Raw genomic sequence first — 17946 nt, 5'->3', positions numbered from 1 at the left:
CTCTCTCTCTCTCATTCTCACACATATATTCAGTTTTTCTTCTACTGACTTCCATTCCTCCTCACTCCAGAGCATACCTCCACCTCCCCAGACTTTCCTCCACCTGCTCCCTACTCTCAAAGTCCATCATCGTCCACAGAGACTCCTGCCTGACCTCATCTGTTAGCCTGTCCATCACCACTGCAAACAAAAAGGGGCTCAGAGCTGATGCCTGACGTGTAATCTATATCTCGCCACTGGCCTGCCGTCATCATATATGTCCTGCACATATGTGCGTTTGTTTGTTTGAACGACTAATTAAATGTGACTTTTGGACTGCTTTTGCTGCACGGACACGGCGATACTCTTAACATGATGCAGAAAATAAGAAAGGATAAAAACATTTTTCCCTTCAAGCTGCATGAGCAGAAAAAAAAAAAGACTTCTTCACTTCATGCCCAGCTGAGGCTTTCACTGCGCTGGTGTGATGAAGACAGAATGATACGAGTAGAGACGGAGGAAATGAGCCTGAACTGGCTGATTACATTAGCCATATCACCGGGCTGGACATGGCCAACCCTGACAGGAAGCAGCTGGACAGATAAACAGGCGGACAAACTACCTCAGCCCGAGTGTGTGTGTCTGTTTGTGTGGACACCGCAGTCTGTCTTGGTCGCTGAAATCAGAATCTGAGCTCAAGTGAGGGGAAATCTAATATATCCAGTAGATATCTAATCAAACTGCTCTTCAATAAAGTCCTGGAGGCTGATGCCGGTGCACTCACTCTGACCTCATATCTGATTCTCTGATGAAGCAAATATCGACCACAAGAGGTGAGCAGACAGTGCCCTGCTGTATTTGATGGCCAGTTACAAAATGATTAATTATTAAGGCATAAAATAACTTTCATGCATGCGCTGCGAATGAGTAAGAGGATACCTGCATGGAGCCAGATCTGAGCCAGGGTCATCCAGGGGTGCAGGGGTCCATGTTTGGGGGCACTGCTCTGCAAAGAGGAGGCGACTTCGGATAGAGCCTGCTCCACACGACTGGCTGCTATTGAGGTAGCGTGCACCGAACCTGGAGGGTGGAAATCAAACCATCACAGACGAATACACCATCTTCCAAATTTTGTGACTAACCACTACAACAGCAGTGTTAGGCAGCCATGTGCCACAATGCAGGGTGATTTTAACTGAACAAAACAACAGCAGAGGCCACTGATTACTGTGGTTCTGCAGTGTTTGGTTGCAGTAAACAGTTGGAGTCCACACTGGCACACAGTTTTTCAAGCCTTAAAATAAGTCCACGCCATTCAGCACTCGGCGGCACACAGTGTTAGGGCCCTGAGTTACAACGAATTAGTGTCACCATCATGCATAAAACTGCATCACTCTGCTCATTAGTAACTAAAAGAAGCGTCGCTGTGATGGTCTGCGTATCCGCGGACTATTACAGGGGTCAGCATGGGAGGAAAAGCAGGTCCACAAAAGCCAAACGTATCACAACGCTACACAGAACGACCCCCTTACACATCACAAAATTTGATCTTTGTCTTGTTTTGTTTCGCTAAACTGTCATATGCATTGCAACCTAAAGGGATTAAAAATGAATAAAACGTGCCTCTTAGAGTCTTTTTCTAAATTTAAAATGAACACAGCTTGCTTTGATCTGATCCGTCCCCTTCACTGACTGAAGGAATAATAAAAAATATTTTAAAAAAGGAGAAGATTTGAATGTTAACGATTTCTAAGAGGGGACTACGTGGCAAAAGGATGTCTCGATTCAGCTGAGAATCCTGTTTGCTGTGGAGTAATTTATTAGACGCCACCATGCAGCAGCCCAGCCGAACGCAGCACAACACGGGCAGGATGGCGTGTAGCGCTCCCTAAATTAAGCCGATGATGGTGAATAAACACCTTCAGCCTGCAGGTGGAATTTGTTTATTTGATTTATTTTAGTCTTACTTTGTTTCACTTTTCTCTGTACATCGTCTGTCTGCAAGCCTGTTTCTGTACTGCAAGATGGCAAATATGGATTTTTACCCAAATCCACATTTGGATGTGTATAAAGATGATTTAAATGTATAAGGCCCAGGGAAGGCCAGTGAACACCTCCATCCCTAGAGGAGCTGGAGGAGGTGGCCAGTGAGAGGGAGGTCTGCACGAATGAATGTATTAAATACGCCAGAATTACACTGAATTATAGATCTACAGATTACATGAAGCCCAAAGTGTTCCCTGCCTCTAGATTCTTCAGATCTGTCACCCTGTGACCTCCCCATCATCTATCTGTTGCTTACTATGCTCCCGTGCACCTCCTTTCCTCCGATCCTCCTCCAGCTGCCGTTTTCTTTTTTGTTTCTACCCGCAGGTCTTACTGTTTGTGTGTGCTGCTCTTTGTTTGTGTTGGACTTTACATCATTCGTGGAGTGTTTATTGTTGCACGTTATGCTTGTTGTGATTCTACGAAGATGTCAGGGTGTGTTTGAATGTTTTCCAGTGGTGTGTTGCTGCCACCTCTTTAAATAAGTATTTTAATGACTCCTCTGGTAAAAAACACTGCAGAGTCCACGCCCTACTTGGTCACTGAGGTTTTGTCATCAGGGTTTGTAGAGTAGTAGGCTGGGGCAGGCTGATCGGTGTAAGTCAATATTTCGATACAGCTTGTTCGATCCATATAAAAAAATTTTTTTTTAAAACCCCCAAAAAACAAACTTGGCTAAATTTGCAAGGGTCAGATTACCATGTGGGATATCTGGCTGCTCAAAACGAGGTCTTCTTTTTATCCTCAGTTTGATAACAGGCTCACCTTCAACCCGTATTTCCTTCTGGACTTAAATGTGCTTTTCAGTTATCAAAAAATAAACAAACACCAAAATAGTGCCAAATTCCATGGTATGAAGGTTAAACTTAGCTTGTAAGTTATGGTACAAAGTTGATTTTGAGGGCGTCAGGCAGAAGGCACTCACTGAAATAACGCAAAAATTTGCAAAGACCCATATTTGACACAAGCGGTACTTTGACATCATGTGAAAGATGCGATCGTTAGCCTAAGTGTCAGAATACAGAGAAGGATATCAGCTGTACAGAGCTGATAATGCCTTTCATGAGAAACTGCACCACTTCCTCATTTGTGCAACTTCCCACAAACCGCTGTGGGAAGTCGCAGACTTCCCACAGCGGTTTGCTAGATTTCAGCCAGATTACGTTAAATTGATTACAACACTTGAGCATCTGTCAGCAATTTGCCTCGAGCTTGTTGTAACAGTTACTGTCACAATTACCATCACATTCGTGAGACGGAAACTGCTTCCTGGTGAGTTTTTGTTCTCTTTCACGTTACCGAAAAGGATAAACGCATCAGAAATAACATCTGTGTGCTGGAAAATAAGACCCTCATCTGGATTGTGCTCTAAAACAATCCAAACAAGTTGTTTCCTGAACACCTTCATGCTGCTTTAATGTGACAACATGCAAAAGATGCCTGAGCTCTTCCTTCTAACTCACTGTGGGCATTTGGATCAGCCACCAGCACGATTTAAAAAACAAAATAAAACTGTTTGCAGATGTCACCTTAAAGCAGAAGATATTTGCACATACTCTCGTCATATGAATATGGCACATATCTGGACCTCTTGGGACAAAGGGGGAGCAATGACGGAAGAATGGATGAGGGGGGGAAAAAAAGAAAAGAAAAGATGGAGGTTAGATGGCTACTTACAAACAGAAAACATGGAGGAAAAACCAAGTGTGTTAGCGTCCTGAAGGCCGCCTTGAATAAAACGAAGGGATGGAAAGAAACAGAAAGACGACTGTTAATGATTGAAAGAGAGGAAGAGACAGAAGAAATATCCAAAGCACGATGAGGAAAAAAAACAAAAGAATCCACAGAGGGTAGACTGCAGCACCCCGCGGGGTTTTCATTCTTCACACAGTCACTTTTAGACCACATGACAGCAGGCGAGCCGCTTCCACTCATGCACCCTTTCTAATGACAGAAATTTGATGTGAATAACATGTGAATATGGAGGACCGAAACAGACCAAACTGTGAATAACTACATTAAAAAAAAAAAAAGTAAAAAGAATTCTCATGGAATTAGCAGTAACTGAACTTTCAAAATAAGAGCGCTGCTGTTTCTTTGCATAGATGGAAAAAAACAATATGTATAGAAAATAAAAAAAATAAAAAAATCAGTATGTGTGGAAATACTGAAATATTTAGGTCAAGAAAAAAATAATCAGTAAATAACGATTATTTGTAGGAATAAATGCACTAAAAGGAATACTTAAAATAACTGTAGGTAAAAGCTAATTTTTATGTGCTATAAAACACTATTTATGTTCTAGTTTGTTTGTTTATTGGCAAATTACTTCATTTTACTGAGTCATTCATTCTTTTTTTTCTGTTTTTTTTTTTTTTTTTTTAAACGTTTGGCAGAGTCAGTCCTCCATAAATGCACACCCACTGGCCTATTAAGTAGTTAGTGCCATAAAGTTTTTTAAATACCAAAATGTCAAGAAGGCCCATATTTCAAGTCATGACAGGTTTTTTGTTTCAAAAATTGGTGAGGAACATTATATTTTACACCTCATGATGTGGTGCGCCTGCATATTTGAATTAGCTTTTTAATGAACTAATCATTCAAAAATCTCCTAAAGAAAGTAAATGTATCATATTTTCAGTAACCATGATGATCGACTAGCTGTCACCGTTCTGTGGCCTGCGGGGAAAAATAATCTAAAAGACAACCATTACCATTATTATTATCATTAGTAAGAGAGATGGCAACAAGGACAGACAACATCGAAACTGGGAAGCACGACAAATTAATGCTGGCTGAGATGGAAACACTGAAAATTATTAAAAACAAAAACAGAGGTGCAGAGAAAGTGCAGCTGCGATCTGTGGAAAAAAAATCCTTTATAACATAAACTGCCTCTCCCCCATCTGATCAATAAATTTTAGCTAAATAAAATGAGTGTGTGTGTGTGTGCGCGCATGTTTAAGTCACAAAATAAGCAAAGCAAATGCATCAAAACTCAACTCAATCCACATCAAAGTTTCTGCAAACATGCCAGGATTTACAGCAGCTCTGTGGAGTTTGTCTCTGCCAAAACTCCAAAATGGTTAGTCTCTTTAGTCTCTTTGTCCAGGCTTAAACAAATCTCTCTAATTCACGATCCGCTCAAGCATCAGTGCGGGTGAAAGCACAAGAAGGATGTGGCTGCTCATAAGAGGAGCTTTCTTAGATATCGAAGAGTTCAAAGATAGCTGGTGGTTTATGGGCACATTATATTAAGCCAGGAACTAACAAGTGATGCCTTTAAGTAAGAAAATAATTGCAAAGCAGGTAATTAATATCTTCTCCAAAAAATACAGAAGCATTTTTTAACTTTTAAGATTTTTTCTTTTGCCTGAAAACCACATCCAGGAGGATTTAAATGTGTCAGGAAATGGTGCTGCCCCTGTCATTTTAAAATATTTTTTAAATAGTTAAATAGTTTTAAATATCAGTGAATTTCTCAGCATTATTAAAGTAATACAGCTTGGCCTGACAGTACTCTGCAGTACAGGAAATTTCATGACTTCATGAGCATGACAGAGATCCAACTGGTCTCTCAGGAGGCTGAAGTGCTTCATAATATAGTTTGGATCTTTAATTCTATTCGTGTTTCTGGACATAAATTTTTATGATGTTATAACTAACAGCAGTCATAACATATGTAGCTCAAAAATCACAGAAACAGGCAAAAGTAACTAGTGATGACATCTGTTTGTGGTCAGTCTCCACACCGTGCTACAGGCAGAGCGGACGTGGAGGAGGATTACAGTTGGAGGACAGCTGGCGGACTATGGCGTGGTTGCAGAAGGAGTGAGTCCTGGTCTTTGTGCGTGGAGGTGGAGGAGGAGGAGGAAGGGCAGGGGGAAGGGAAGGAAGAGGAGAGCGGAAAGATGGTTTTCGGAGTGGAGGCAGAGGAGTATGGGGAGGCTGGAAGATGAAGACAGGGGAAGAAGGGGAAGACAGCGGGGAGGAGACGGTGGACATGGTGGAGGGGGAGGTAGGGGAGACTGGTTCGAAACCAGAGAGCGAAGAGGAAGAACCTGAGACTTAAAAAGGAGGAAATAAAACAGAAATGAGTGAAATTAATGAAGGATTAAAGAAAGGATAGAAACAAAAAGACCTTTTCTCAAACAACATTTTTTAAAATGCTCCCATTTTTTAAAGTTTATACATTAAGTTAAAAGAAATCAGATTCTTTTATAGACTTTTCCCTCTGCTATCTGTAAAAAAGACATCAGGATGACCATTAGAGGAGAGAGAATAATTAAACAAGTTTGACTCCATGTTTACTGATGAACGCTGAGCACGTAGATTTCAGGTGTCTGTACCTACCAGTCTCAGGGTCACTGAAGTCAGGCAAGGTCATAGCGTTGAGCTGTCGCCTGTCTGCTATGGCTCTATCCAACAGACTGCTGCCACGCCCCGAATCACTGCCACGAAACACACGTGGATGTAAACAAAGGGAAAAAGCACATCCGCACGCATGCAAGTACACACACACACACACACACACACACACACACACACACACACACACACACACACACACACACACACACACACACACACACACACACACACACACACACACACACACACACACACACACACACACACACACACACACACACACACGGCCTGGGATTGAGCTGCTGAGCAAACATGACCTCCAAAACAAGGAGATAAAGCATTTTAGTGCCTTGGTTACCTTTTGTTTTCTTAGTTAGATCAAGCTTCAAGGGAACTGTGTTATTAATGAAGAGACAACGACTCATTGCCAGTTATTCAAATGCTTGATTGCAGCTCTTGCTGCCAAGGATGGCACAACCAGTTATTAGATTTAGAGGGCGAAGAGTTTTTCACACAGGAACAGGCAGGTTTGGGTTGGTTTTTCCCCACTTAATAAATGAAATAATTTAAAAAGTGCATTTTGTATTTACTCTGGTTATGTTTATCTTGTATTAAATTCTGTTTGATGATTGAAACATTTAAATGGGACAAATGCACACAGACAAAAAAAACAAAGAAATTAGGCATATTACTAGCATTGGCTAACATTAGCCAGAAAAAAAGATGGCTTAAAGTGATCTGTAGTCTGGAAAACTATGGATTAAATGCCATATGTAAAGCCACATCAGTGTTTCCTTTTTCTTTTGTGTTCCTGTTGTGCCTGTTTGTTGACATTAGTGATTAGTGGACACCATTCATAAGCTAATGTTAACTTCCTCACTGTTGGCACTGGGAGCGGCACTCGGGAGCGGGCGTAAATGCCACATCCTTTGGATATTTGCAGAAAATTCCCAAGTTCTTCACAAAGAAGTCACTCCACAGACTGTCAGAATCAACAGAGAGAGTCGGGGAAGGTCTTATATTTCATAATTATGTGATAATCCATTCAGAAAATTTGCAAAAACAAGCGTGTAAAACATTTTTTTAAAAAAAATTTACTAAATGGACATTTAATTAGGGCAAGAGTTGCAGGATCATAAATATAAACTAATACCAGCTTATGTTTTCACATAGTGAGGTTTTGATTAAAATTAAAAACAAACCTAACATCAGGTTAACATAAACAGTAAACTTTATTGACCGTTTATGTTATTAACTAATATTTGTCCACAGAAGCTATTTAGTACACATCACCAAACATGCCTGGAATTATAGCATTTTTAAATGCCAAGACCATTAGAATGAATTAAATGCTTCTCCATGAAAGTGCTCAGTTGGTAGTTCAGTGTAATCCAGTCTTCACAAAGTTAGAGTCTTAAATTCTTTTTAAAAGTCTTAAAAATGTTACATTTGGTGGCCAGATCCTTCAAGGTAGTCTCCTTGCACACCTCTGCACCTATCTCAGAGCTCCACACCGGTCCCATTATGACCACACGAAGGTGCTTATTTAGGACGAGGGCTGCATCTTCAGATCTTCACAGCAGCGACCCGTCAACCTTAATATTATTTTGGAATAGAGGTCAAAGCCGCAGGGAGCTCAATCTCAAGAGTAGGAGAAATGAGAAATCACAGCCACCTGCCTCGGTTACAAATGCTCTCCCTCCAACTCCTCAAGACATTAGATTAGACGCCCAGTTTTACCCTGGGGGATGACATCATGGTGCTCAACATCTGATGCACTTTGTTTGGTTTTAAACCGCTGATCACAAGTAATAATCTGGAAGTATATTACCTTAAAGGGGATAGTAACATTTAAATCAGGTATAGTTATTGTTTTTTTATTGGCACCATATCTTAATTATTTAAAATAAAAGCAAACAAATAAAAAAGATCAAACTCTTTGTTTTGTTACGGCACCAGAAACAAGAGAAGCAGTGATTCTCAAAATTTAAGGGACTATAAAAAGGAAACAACAATAAAACAAAGCCATGTGATTTGAACCATGTGTTATTGTTCATTTATCTGACCAAATAATAACTATTTTATTTCTCTTGACTTTGGTGGAGGCGTTACTGGATAATCATCATCAAAAATCAAAATTGGAACACACTGAATATTAAAAGGACGACTCACAGAAAGCGAGTACCTCCCGCTGTGACTTTACTCCCATGTGCAGTGTTTTTCTTAAGTTTGGGAGGGGCTGACTTAGAGCAGAGGGGTTTTTTGGGGACATTTACTGGTTTTGCTAGAACACATGACACCAATCCTGCCTTCTAGCCACAGGCTCCGTGTTTTGTAATATTTATGTATGACTTGAACATTTCATCGATCTTTAGATCCTCGACTTCCAAAGTTAAGACTTACATCTGCTGCTAGTTTGAGGCCCGTTGGATTTGAAACCACCTGCCTGACGAGATGACGTTCACAAAAATCTGTGACCACCTTCTATTACATGATGGTTTTAACCATCTGGTGTCTGGTTTGTCATCCATCTTGCACCTTGGTGTTGATGGTATACTAGTTTTGCCTGTCTGCATTTTGTAAATTCTATCATCACTGTTACCATATTTCTACCACTTTCTATCAGTAGTAGAAATAGTAGTGTTTTTATCGAGGGGGAGTGTGTGCATACCTTGGGTTGGTAAGGTTGTAAAAGCTCTTCCAGATCTGCAGCATGTGTTTACAGGTGAGCAGAGCTTCTTCGGGTCCTCTACACATAGCCTCCAGCTTCACCTTGGTATACAACAGACTACACAGACACACACAAACTCACAATCAGCCTGATCCAGCTAAATTAAAAAACAAAACAAAAAAAAACCTCAGTGTGAGGTCTGTGAGCTCACTTGAAGTTTTCAGGGTACTCGGAGAGAGCCATCTCTATGATATTGAGAGCATCGTGGTAGTGTTTCTGGGCAGAGAGAAGCAGGGCCAGCAGGTGAAGGGAGTGGACGTCATCTCCTTGAAGCTGCAGTGCCTGTCGAACATAGCCTAGCGCCTCGGGGATCTACACACACACACACACACATATGTACACAAACTACAGGTTTTCACAACATTTGGGATAAAAAGCACTTTGTTAAATATGTGCAACTCCTTGGAGTTTTGATTTTGGACGTCTGCCTTTAGTGTCACAAACACTTGTGTTGCTTTTCTCTTGCTACGACTGTACATTGCATTACCTGTCTGGACACGGCAAGCTGCAGCGCCAAGTAGAAGGCTGCCAAATGGTCAGTTGGAGACAGACTCTGAGCTCTACAGATGAGAAGAGAAAGGAGATGTTGTGTTCAAGAGGCAGCAAATAAAAAATTAAATAAGGTTAGATAAAACTTTAAAGATCCCAGTGGAAAAATAAGGTCAGCGCTGCAGCAAGACGGATGGAAAAGGGAAGCAAATGCTGACCATATTTATGGGAATAAATAATGTCAAAGCCAAACACTGCGCACAGATTAGTCATAGCACAAGCACGAAGGTTCAAATGAGTCAAAAGCATAATGTAATGGTTTGGCAGGGTGGTAAGTTTAAAGTGTAAAAAAGAAAACAGAGCATCATAGCTCAGTCCGAACCTCTGGAAGGCTCCCAAAGCTTTCCTCTGGTATTCCTCCTGTGTGCTCCGCAATGACGCTAAAGACATGCAGAGACACAAACACACCGATGGGTTTTACAGTAACACTGATTATGAATCACTGCAGCTTTTTGCACACTTCTTTTCATACTGCAAAAACATCCGGGCCAGAAACAGAAACAGATGATGCATCGCCTCATGTAAGCAAGCGCTCTATAGAGATCTGCCATCATACTCATCACAAACAAAAAGAGTCCCCTGACAGCACACATACCCAAAAGCAAAACCACTTGAAAAGTGGCTGAAAACTCAAGGTGAATGATTTTAAATGAGGAGAGAACTCATGGCTTCAACATAGACTTAAAGAACTATGACTCACACTTCCCTTACTTTGAATTTACTCAGAGTGAGCAAAGGTGTGATAAATTTGCAACCGTGCACAGTATACAACAGGGGTGTCAAACATAAGGACCACTGGACTGTGAAGTAGGGTAAAAATTTTGGACTTTTAACGGTGTTTTTATAAATTTTAAAGCCTGTGCTAGTGCTAAAGACCTCCTACACAGCTATTTGTACAACACAAAACTTGTGAAGCAATAGACAAACAACTAAATGACAACGTGTCCACAGGAAAATAAATAAAATATGGCATTTTCTGGCAATTAACAAAAGCCTTCCGCTTTCTAATTACAGGACAGTCTGGGCTCTGAGCTACCAGACCCTTTTCTGTATTTTTACACATTTCTTACAATTTAAGCCCAAAGAGTCGTGCCGACACACTCCTTTCATTTAAATAGAGCAGTGAGGTGTGGTGCTTAAACTGCACTTCTTTTTCTTCTATAGAGATATCGCAGGGATTAAATGTGCAGTTAAACTTCTTTACACTGACAGAAAGACGATATTCACTGGTCTGGTCCACTAAAGATCAAAGTAATATGCATAAATAAATGTATAAAAAAGATGGAAGCAGCATCTGGGTCTGAAAAGTGAAGACCTTAAACCTGCATTCATTTTAATGGCCACCAGGGGGCAAAAAGAATTATGAGCCCATAGAAACCTCATCGAAAACGGTCAGGACCTCGTAAACCTTGGTTTATGGCCTCAGTTGCTCATTTCAGGTCATACTGTCTAAACCATTAGGACCATTTTGTAAATACTGGTCTGTTTAAGTGTTACAAAGGAAGATTACACAGATATGATCATTGCAATGAGCGCCCAGTTTCATATACAGCTCCACCCCTTGCTTGTCATATTTAGTAGAGATGGACCGATCCGATATTACGTATCGGTATCGGTCCGATACTGACCTAAATTACTGGATCGGATATCGGAGAAAAATAAAAAATGTAATCCGATCCATTAAATATCACGAAAGCACCTCGCAAAACTTGCAACACGCCGTAACTCACCTCAGAACGTTAGCACGTCGGAGCAGTATGCATCACGTGATAGAGCAGCTGTGGCATGCGGGACCTGTCGGTGGTCTGGATAGCATGTGGAGCTTCGCTAGCAACCTGGCATTTCATCTCCGACAAAGTTATCCCCGAGAGAAGTAAAGCAAGTGTGTAAGTCCATCTCTGAATGTTTGTAAAGCATTCCCACGTTAAGCTTAACAAGCGACTGCCTCTCGCTCTCCGGCTGCTACTTCAATCGTGAAACTGCTTAAATGATCAGCTGATCGGCTTTTCTGTCGCGAGTCCGTGTCTCTAGTTTGCTTTTGGCCCACGTTGCACCAGAAAGAGGAAACCAGCGGCTGAACAACAGCAGAACGTTTAAGCTTGATAAGCTGTTGTTAGAATGTATTTATTATTACTTTCTACTCGAGGATCTTTTTCTACGTAGCTGACGCTGGTAACTGTGCAGGGGCGGATCTAGCAAAGTTTAGCCAGGGGGGCCGATAGGGCATGAACAGGGAAAAGGGGGCACAAAGACGTACTTTTCTTTCTTATTCTCATTTAAAATGTCGAGCTTTTAATAAATAATTATCTGACACCCAAAGTTTTAATTTGATGTAAAATGAATAGAAGTCAATTACTGTATATAGTGACTATTAAGTCTAATATATACCCTAGTAAGCTATAGTACTTTTTACTTTGGGAAGGTACCATCTGTGCAGTCTGCAATTTTGTTGAAGAAAGATGTTGAATCTATTTAATATTTCTTGAAAAATAATTGATTTCTGTGCATTTTTTTTCACACTGCATCAAATTAAGGTTGATTACGTCGATTAAGCATCATGAGGTGGCGCGTGAGGGGTGGTTCCCTATTTTTTATTTATTTATGTTTGTTGTTGCTGGGAGTTGGAACCCTATTAGTTAGGTTGCTTAATATTTACGCTAAGTACTCTTTAAAATACTAGAATAGGGAGGATGGTGTAGGTCTAAGTTTATTAGATTGATCAGTATTGCTGAACTATGAAATATTTTTTTTGTATACAGGTATAACAGAATAGCTTTAGTGTAGTTGTTGTTTTAAACTTGAGTATGAACTTGCAGACTTGCAAAATGCAGCAAGATATTTTAAAAAACAGTTTTGTTGATTAAAAAACACTATATCGGATTCATATCGGTATCGGCAGATATCCAAATTTATGATATCGGTATCGGTATCGGACATAAAAAAGTGGTATCGTGCCATCTCTAATATTTAGTGGTTGAAAGTTGCTTGAACGGGAAAGAGCAGCATCGAGTTCACCGCGAAGAAGAAGGAGCTCAAAAAAAAAAGAAAAGAAAAGAAAAAAAAACCCCATCAAACATTTTCATTGTTATCGCTCAGTTTCACTTCACTTCACTACAAACAAAAATTCTTTGTCTTTGTGCTGTTGTTGGGCAATAGGTGTCATAACAGACAAACTAACAGGCTCAAAAACATCTCCCGACACTGGCCCCTGGTGACAGGTCTGCAGCTGAGAATTTTTAGCCACGCCCCTGCATACATGAAGTGCTGTGATGGATTTCTTAGAAGTCTTTTCATGGCCTTTTGCACATGAACTGATTTCCTGACCCTAAAATGACCCTACAATTTAAATTTTTAAACAGTGTGAAATGGGGCATAGTAGGCAGCAGGGACAAATTGATGATGCACAACCATTTGAAAGATGGAAAAAACAAAATCACAAAAAAGAGAAACGTTCGCACCAAGAAAATGACTCAGGAGATGGAACTTCTCCTGAACAGACTTACCATCAGTGGCTTTGAGGCTGTAAACCAAACCTATAGCCAAGTAGCCTTTGGCTCTGAATTCAGCTGCTTTCTCTCCCATGTCAATCACCATCTTTGCAAAGCACTCTCCTTCATCCAGCTGAATAATGACAGAGGGAAATTTATAGGAACAGAGAGAGAAAGTTAGACACTGGTGAACATGTTGGAGGCAGTTATATTAAGAACTAACAAACCGCCCTCACAGGGCAGCTCAGCTGTACGGTTCGCACCCAGTGGAGAGGTCCGATGCACAGCTTTACGGCCAGCAGCGGGATGGTGGGGTCATCGGGCTTCAGGCGGATACACTCCTTGAGAACCTTAACGGCACGAGCTGATTTGCCTGCTGCCATCAGCGACAAGGCGAGCTGATACCACAAGTGGAACTCCTCAAAGGCGAACTTCATGGCTCTCTCCAAACACTGAAAGATAGTACATTTTTCTGTTTTATTGGGATGTCTCTAGGCACCAACGTTTGTTGAGGAACAAAAGCAGTGAAAATACTATCCCCACAGTCACTGTGACTGCGGTCTACAGAGGGGTCATTCACCTCTGACAACATCTCATACTGCCCTCTCCTGCCCAAAGCTATGGTCAGCAGGTCATACACCACCGAGGCCGACTGCAGACTGATGATCCGATCGTTGTTGTGTTCAGGAATTCTGCTTAGGACGGCATCACGGTTGGCCTGAAACACACAAAAGCCCACGTATGCATAGGTGTGAATACGGAAAAACCAGCTCAGTGTTCTGGCATGGTTTACTCTGCAGAGAGTTTGTGCCTCACCATGGATTCACTGATGAGCAGCAGCAGCAATGCTTCTTCTGTGTTCTCCTGAGGGCAAAACAGACTGCGAGGAGAGGAACGCAGCGGGAGGCCGATGGAGTTGGACGAGGATGAGAGGGAGGGAAAAAAAAAGGGAGGGAAAAAATGGAGAGAAAAGTGATGAGAACAAATTGGTGGAAAAGTACACTGGCAGCAGATTTAATCTGGTATCCACGCCGAGTGCTTTGCTTCTTACTTCTCTCCCGAGTACACTCGTGGGCGTCGGCTTAGGCTGTAGCTCTTGCTATGAGTGTGTCCTTGGCGTGTCGGATCGTCCAGGGGCGACACAACGGGTGGGTCTTCAAGAGGAGACCAGTAACTCTGTTCGCACATTCCTCTGAGCAAGATCTCTGCAAGCTGTCTGGCTATGGTCTGTACGAACACAACACTTGTATATTAACTTCTTATAGCACAGCACAGGCTTTAATCTGGACCCTTTCGTCATTAACGTACATCCTTATAAAAATTTACAACTATTGGATCTAACAGCCTGTCCTGGGATTCTTCCCAACAGAGAGACAGACAGACGATACAGTTGTGGTGCAATTTGTGGAAGAAGTGACGTGTTTAAAGGAGTAATTTGGGAAATTTTTAAACGTATTACTTGTTGCTAAGATGAGAAGAAGTTAAAGTCGGCTGCCACAGACAGAAAACAGGTGAAGCCTCTGCGTTGGGCTCTGTCATTTGTTTGTTGGGCAAGTGTTTGACTTTCAACTTTGGGGATGTGTAGATATAAATCATTTGAATTTTGGTGTCAGTGACCATTAGTTAACCTCACTATTGTTGTTAGAGGTCAGATTTAGAAACAGTTTTCCTTTTGAAGTACAAATCAAAAAATCTGTGGACAGCAGTGCCATGCAGTGTAAGTTCTCTCTCCTTCTGTCTACCACTCGCTGAGGCATAACTCTAACTTTGCTTCAAACTAGAGCTGGGCGATAGAACGATAACGATATGTATCGCGATATAACTTTTTCTCGATAGAAAAATTCAACTATCGCGATAGACCTCGCCGCTCTTGTCCTAAAAACAAACAAAAAAAAAAAAACAAAACAAAAACAACAGCCAATCCAAATTAAGTAACGCAGAGCCGAACCAATCACAGCCGCAGCGTCACGTCACGTGACTTGTTACTTACAGCACAAGTGCCAAGCCGCACATGTGTATTTGTTTGGGAAGCAGCCAGCCACCGTACCGCCCGGGTAATGGAGGAAATGAGTGTGCCGACTAGAAAAATCAACCGAGCGTGACCGAAGGTTACCGAAGAGAAAACAGATGATGGTTCCAATGCCGGAGAGATTGTCGAACGGAAGAGCCACAGAAGTTCCGTAGTGTGAAGGTATTTCGGCTATTTCAAGTCTGACAAAAAACAGAGTAGCGCGCACTGTAAATTGTGCCGAAAGCAAGTCTGGAAATACAATAAACTGGTGCATGCGCTACGTCCACACGTACCCGGGTATTTTTGAAAACGCAGATTTTTCTATGCGTTTGCACCTTTCGTCCACACTTAAACGGCGTTTTTGGTCACTGAAAACGAAGATTTTTAAAAACTCCGTATTTGCATTTACGTGTGGACTAGAAAAACGGAGAAAACGCAGCGTCAAAGATGTGCGCATTTTGACGTCACACTGTGCGCCACGTTATTGTTTCGGTCTAATGAATTTCTACAATACTGTTACTGTTAATTCTACTCTCTGCAGTGTTTAAATGCTTACATATACACACAGTTACTGTCCCGTCCACACATACGACTCGGTTCTGCTTCTATGCCCCAGCTTTGTTTACTTTTTCCCACCGAGGCTTCTAGATTGGCCAACATTTCTGCACGGTTAGGAATCTAGCGCCACCTGCTGCTTTGGCATGTTCATAGCAGCGTTTTCCTTCATTTCTGCCTTTATGTGTGGACGGGATTATTTTTTTAAAAACGAAAACGGAAAATCTCCGTTTTCAAAAATACCCGTGTACGTGTGGACGTAGCCTCAGTCTCTGACTGGAAGCGCTAATTCGTCATTCGGCTTTTGTCAGACTAAAGTAACTGTTAAAACTGTTTGAAAAGCTAAGCTATACAACAAGGAGAGATTGAGAATTTCCTTTTAGTTCTCAGTTTATTTGATATTGACAAAAGTTAGTCAGTTTTGTCTGTTCTTCTGTAAAACAATTTATTTTTAGAATTAATATTTTGTTTCTAAGTGGAATTGACAATTTAGTCTGTTTTGTTTGTTCTATTTTGAAACTTAAATGCTTTAGCGGCTGCCTTTTGTGTAGTTTGCAATATTTGCCTTTATCTATCTGAAAAAGTCTCATGTTCCTTAAGTACATCTACCCTGTTGAACTTATTATGGGAAATAAATATTTAAATAAAAACAAGCTGCTGATTATTTCACATTTTACTTGTGAGCAACGGCACATTTAAATCTTACAAATATAGTTATTTGGCTTATATCGTGATAGATATCGTTATCGCCTGAAATGAAAAAAACATATCGTGATATGAAAAAATCTTATATCGCCCAGCTCTACTTCAAACATTCTCAGAGTCATCATTTCATGTGTCAGTGTAGGTGAAATGATAGCACGCCCATGAAAACTAAAGTTCTGGAGCACAAAATGTTTTCAGTTTGACTTCTGTCAGCTTAAATGTGCAACAACAGTTTGAACTGTTTAAAAAAAAAACAAGAACAAAATCTTACTTCTAGTACCTTAAAGTACCTATGAAGCAAACAATTATGTTCCCCAAAAATTCCAAGCTGTTCCCTTAAGTGTTAATAAATTGTTCCTCACCATTCGTAGGTTCTGGGTGGTTCTGGTCTCAATAGCCCGAAGAATCTCTCGAAACCTGCCCACACCTTGTGTCAGGTTGCTGCAATGATGGAGACAGGAAACAGGGAAGACAAAAAAAAAATATTACTGGCTGCTGAACAACACTGAGTCCAGTGCACATACTCGCCTAATTTTGTGTGTATTGGTTTTCTTTGACCACTTGAGTAGCTTTGCATGATTCAGAGTTCAAAATAATCCCAATTTTTCTGTTTATCTTCTGTCTGAAACAAGTTGATTTAGCTCAGTTTCATTGGCTCCCCCTTGGAAACAAACAGAAACAGTTAGATAAAGGTGTTGAATTAGGTTCCACTTACTTAGTTTATTCTGATTACATTTTGTAAAAGCAAGCCTATGCATGCACCAGAACACAACTGTTTAGGAGACCATACTGTTTCACATCATTTACTATTTTTTTTTTTTAAACAATTTGAAAATGGTGCAAATATAAACTCACTAATTTCAGACACAAATTTCCAGCTCCATGTTTTTATACTTGGACTCTCTGAATATCTTTGCATGACTATCAGTTTAAAATAATTCTGTTTTTATATTGTGGGGACTCTAAGTTTGAATTAAACCGTTTCAGCTCCACCAACCTTTTAACATTCCTCTGACTGGCTGCTACTGCTGCCACCAGCAGGTGGGCTTTCTGCTCACAGGCAACGTCATGTGATTGAGATTTCCGTACTGGAAATCTTTAACCATTCAAACCATATCATCCCACATTTACATCATGCAAAGCCAAAAGCAGAAGAAACTCTCTACACAGGATGACCTAATTTTTTAAACCTTTGGCCATACACATGACAGGAAAGTTAAAGAGTAACAGGCCTTATTTAAAGTCACATTCCAATATATACACACACAATATATTTTTTATGGACATTTAATGCTGTGTGAGGCATTTTTTTTATGCTAGAAGCTTCAAATGAAACCATGTTATTCCTAGAAACTATGACAAGTTGCTGCGTGATGTCATATTTGTACCTGAGGCCAGACTTTAATATTTACAAAAACAGAGTATGTATACTGTCTACATATTTTTGGTTTGCTTCACAGCAAAAACAATCATTTAGCAATAAGTAAAAAGAAAGAAAAAAAACAAATAAC

At 40.7% G+C, this 17946-nt stretch overlaps 1 protein-coding gene across 6 annotated transcripts in view; it reads right to left on the bottom strand.

Moving 5' to 3' along the window:
* The window catches only part of ttc7b (tetratricopeptide repeat domain 7B), a 28760-nt gene that overhangs the window by 4778 nt on the left and 6036 nt on the right, over positions 1-17946 (bottom strand). The window contains exons 7-21 of one of the 6 annotated variants that reach the window (XM_026151740.1): positions 16798-16876; positions 14216-14391; positions 13981-14044; positions 13745-13882; positions 13428-13616; positions 13180-13297; positions 9999-10056; positions 9615-9687; positions 9279-9439; positions 9068-9184; positions 7277-7378; positions 6379-6476; positions 5814-6092; positions 3703-3753; positions 919-1059 (exon numbers count right to left, since the gene is read on the bottom strand). In XM_026151740.1, the coding sequence (XP_026007525.1) occupies positions 919-1059; positions 3703-3753; positions 5814-6092; positions 6379-6476; positions 7277-7378; positions 9068-9184; positions 9279-9439; positions 9615-9687; positions 9999-10056; positions 13180-13297; positions 13428-13616; positions 13745-13882; positions 13981-14044; positions 14216-14391; positions 16798-16876 (1844 nt within the window). The remainder of the gene's footprint in view (positions 1-918; positions 1060-3702; positions 3754-5813; positions 6093-6378; positions 6477-7276; positions 7379-9067; positions 9185-9278; positions 9440-9614; positions 9688-9998; positions 10057-13179; positions 13298-13427; positions 13617-13744; positions 13883-13980; positions 14045-14215; positions 14392-16797; positions 16877-17946) is intronic. The other 5 variants (XM_026151741.1, XM_026151736.1, XM_026151737.1 and 2 more) reach the window with 5 other exon arrangements.

Source organism: Astatotilapia calliptera, chromosome 19 (genome assembly GCF_900246225.1).
Source record: "Astatotilapia calliptera chromosome 19, fAstCal1.2, whole genome shotgun sequence".
NCBI lineage: Eukaryota > Metazoa > Chordata > Actinopteri > Cichliformes > Cichlidae > Astatotilapia > Astatotilapia calliptera.
Note: the sequence above shows the minus strand (reverse complement) of the source record. Positions and strands in the feature narration are given on the sequence as shown.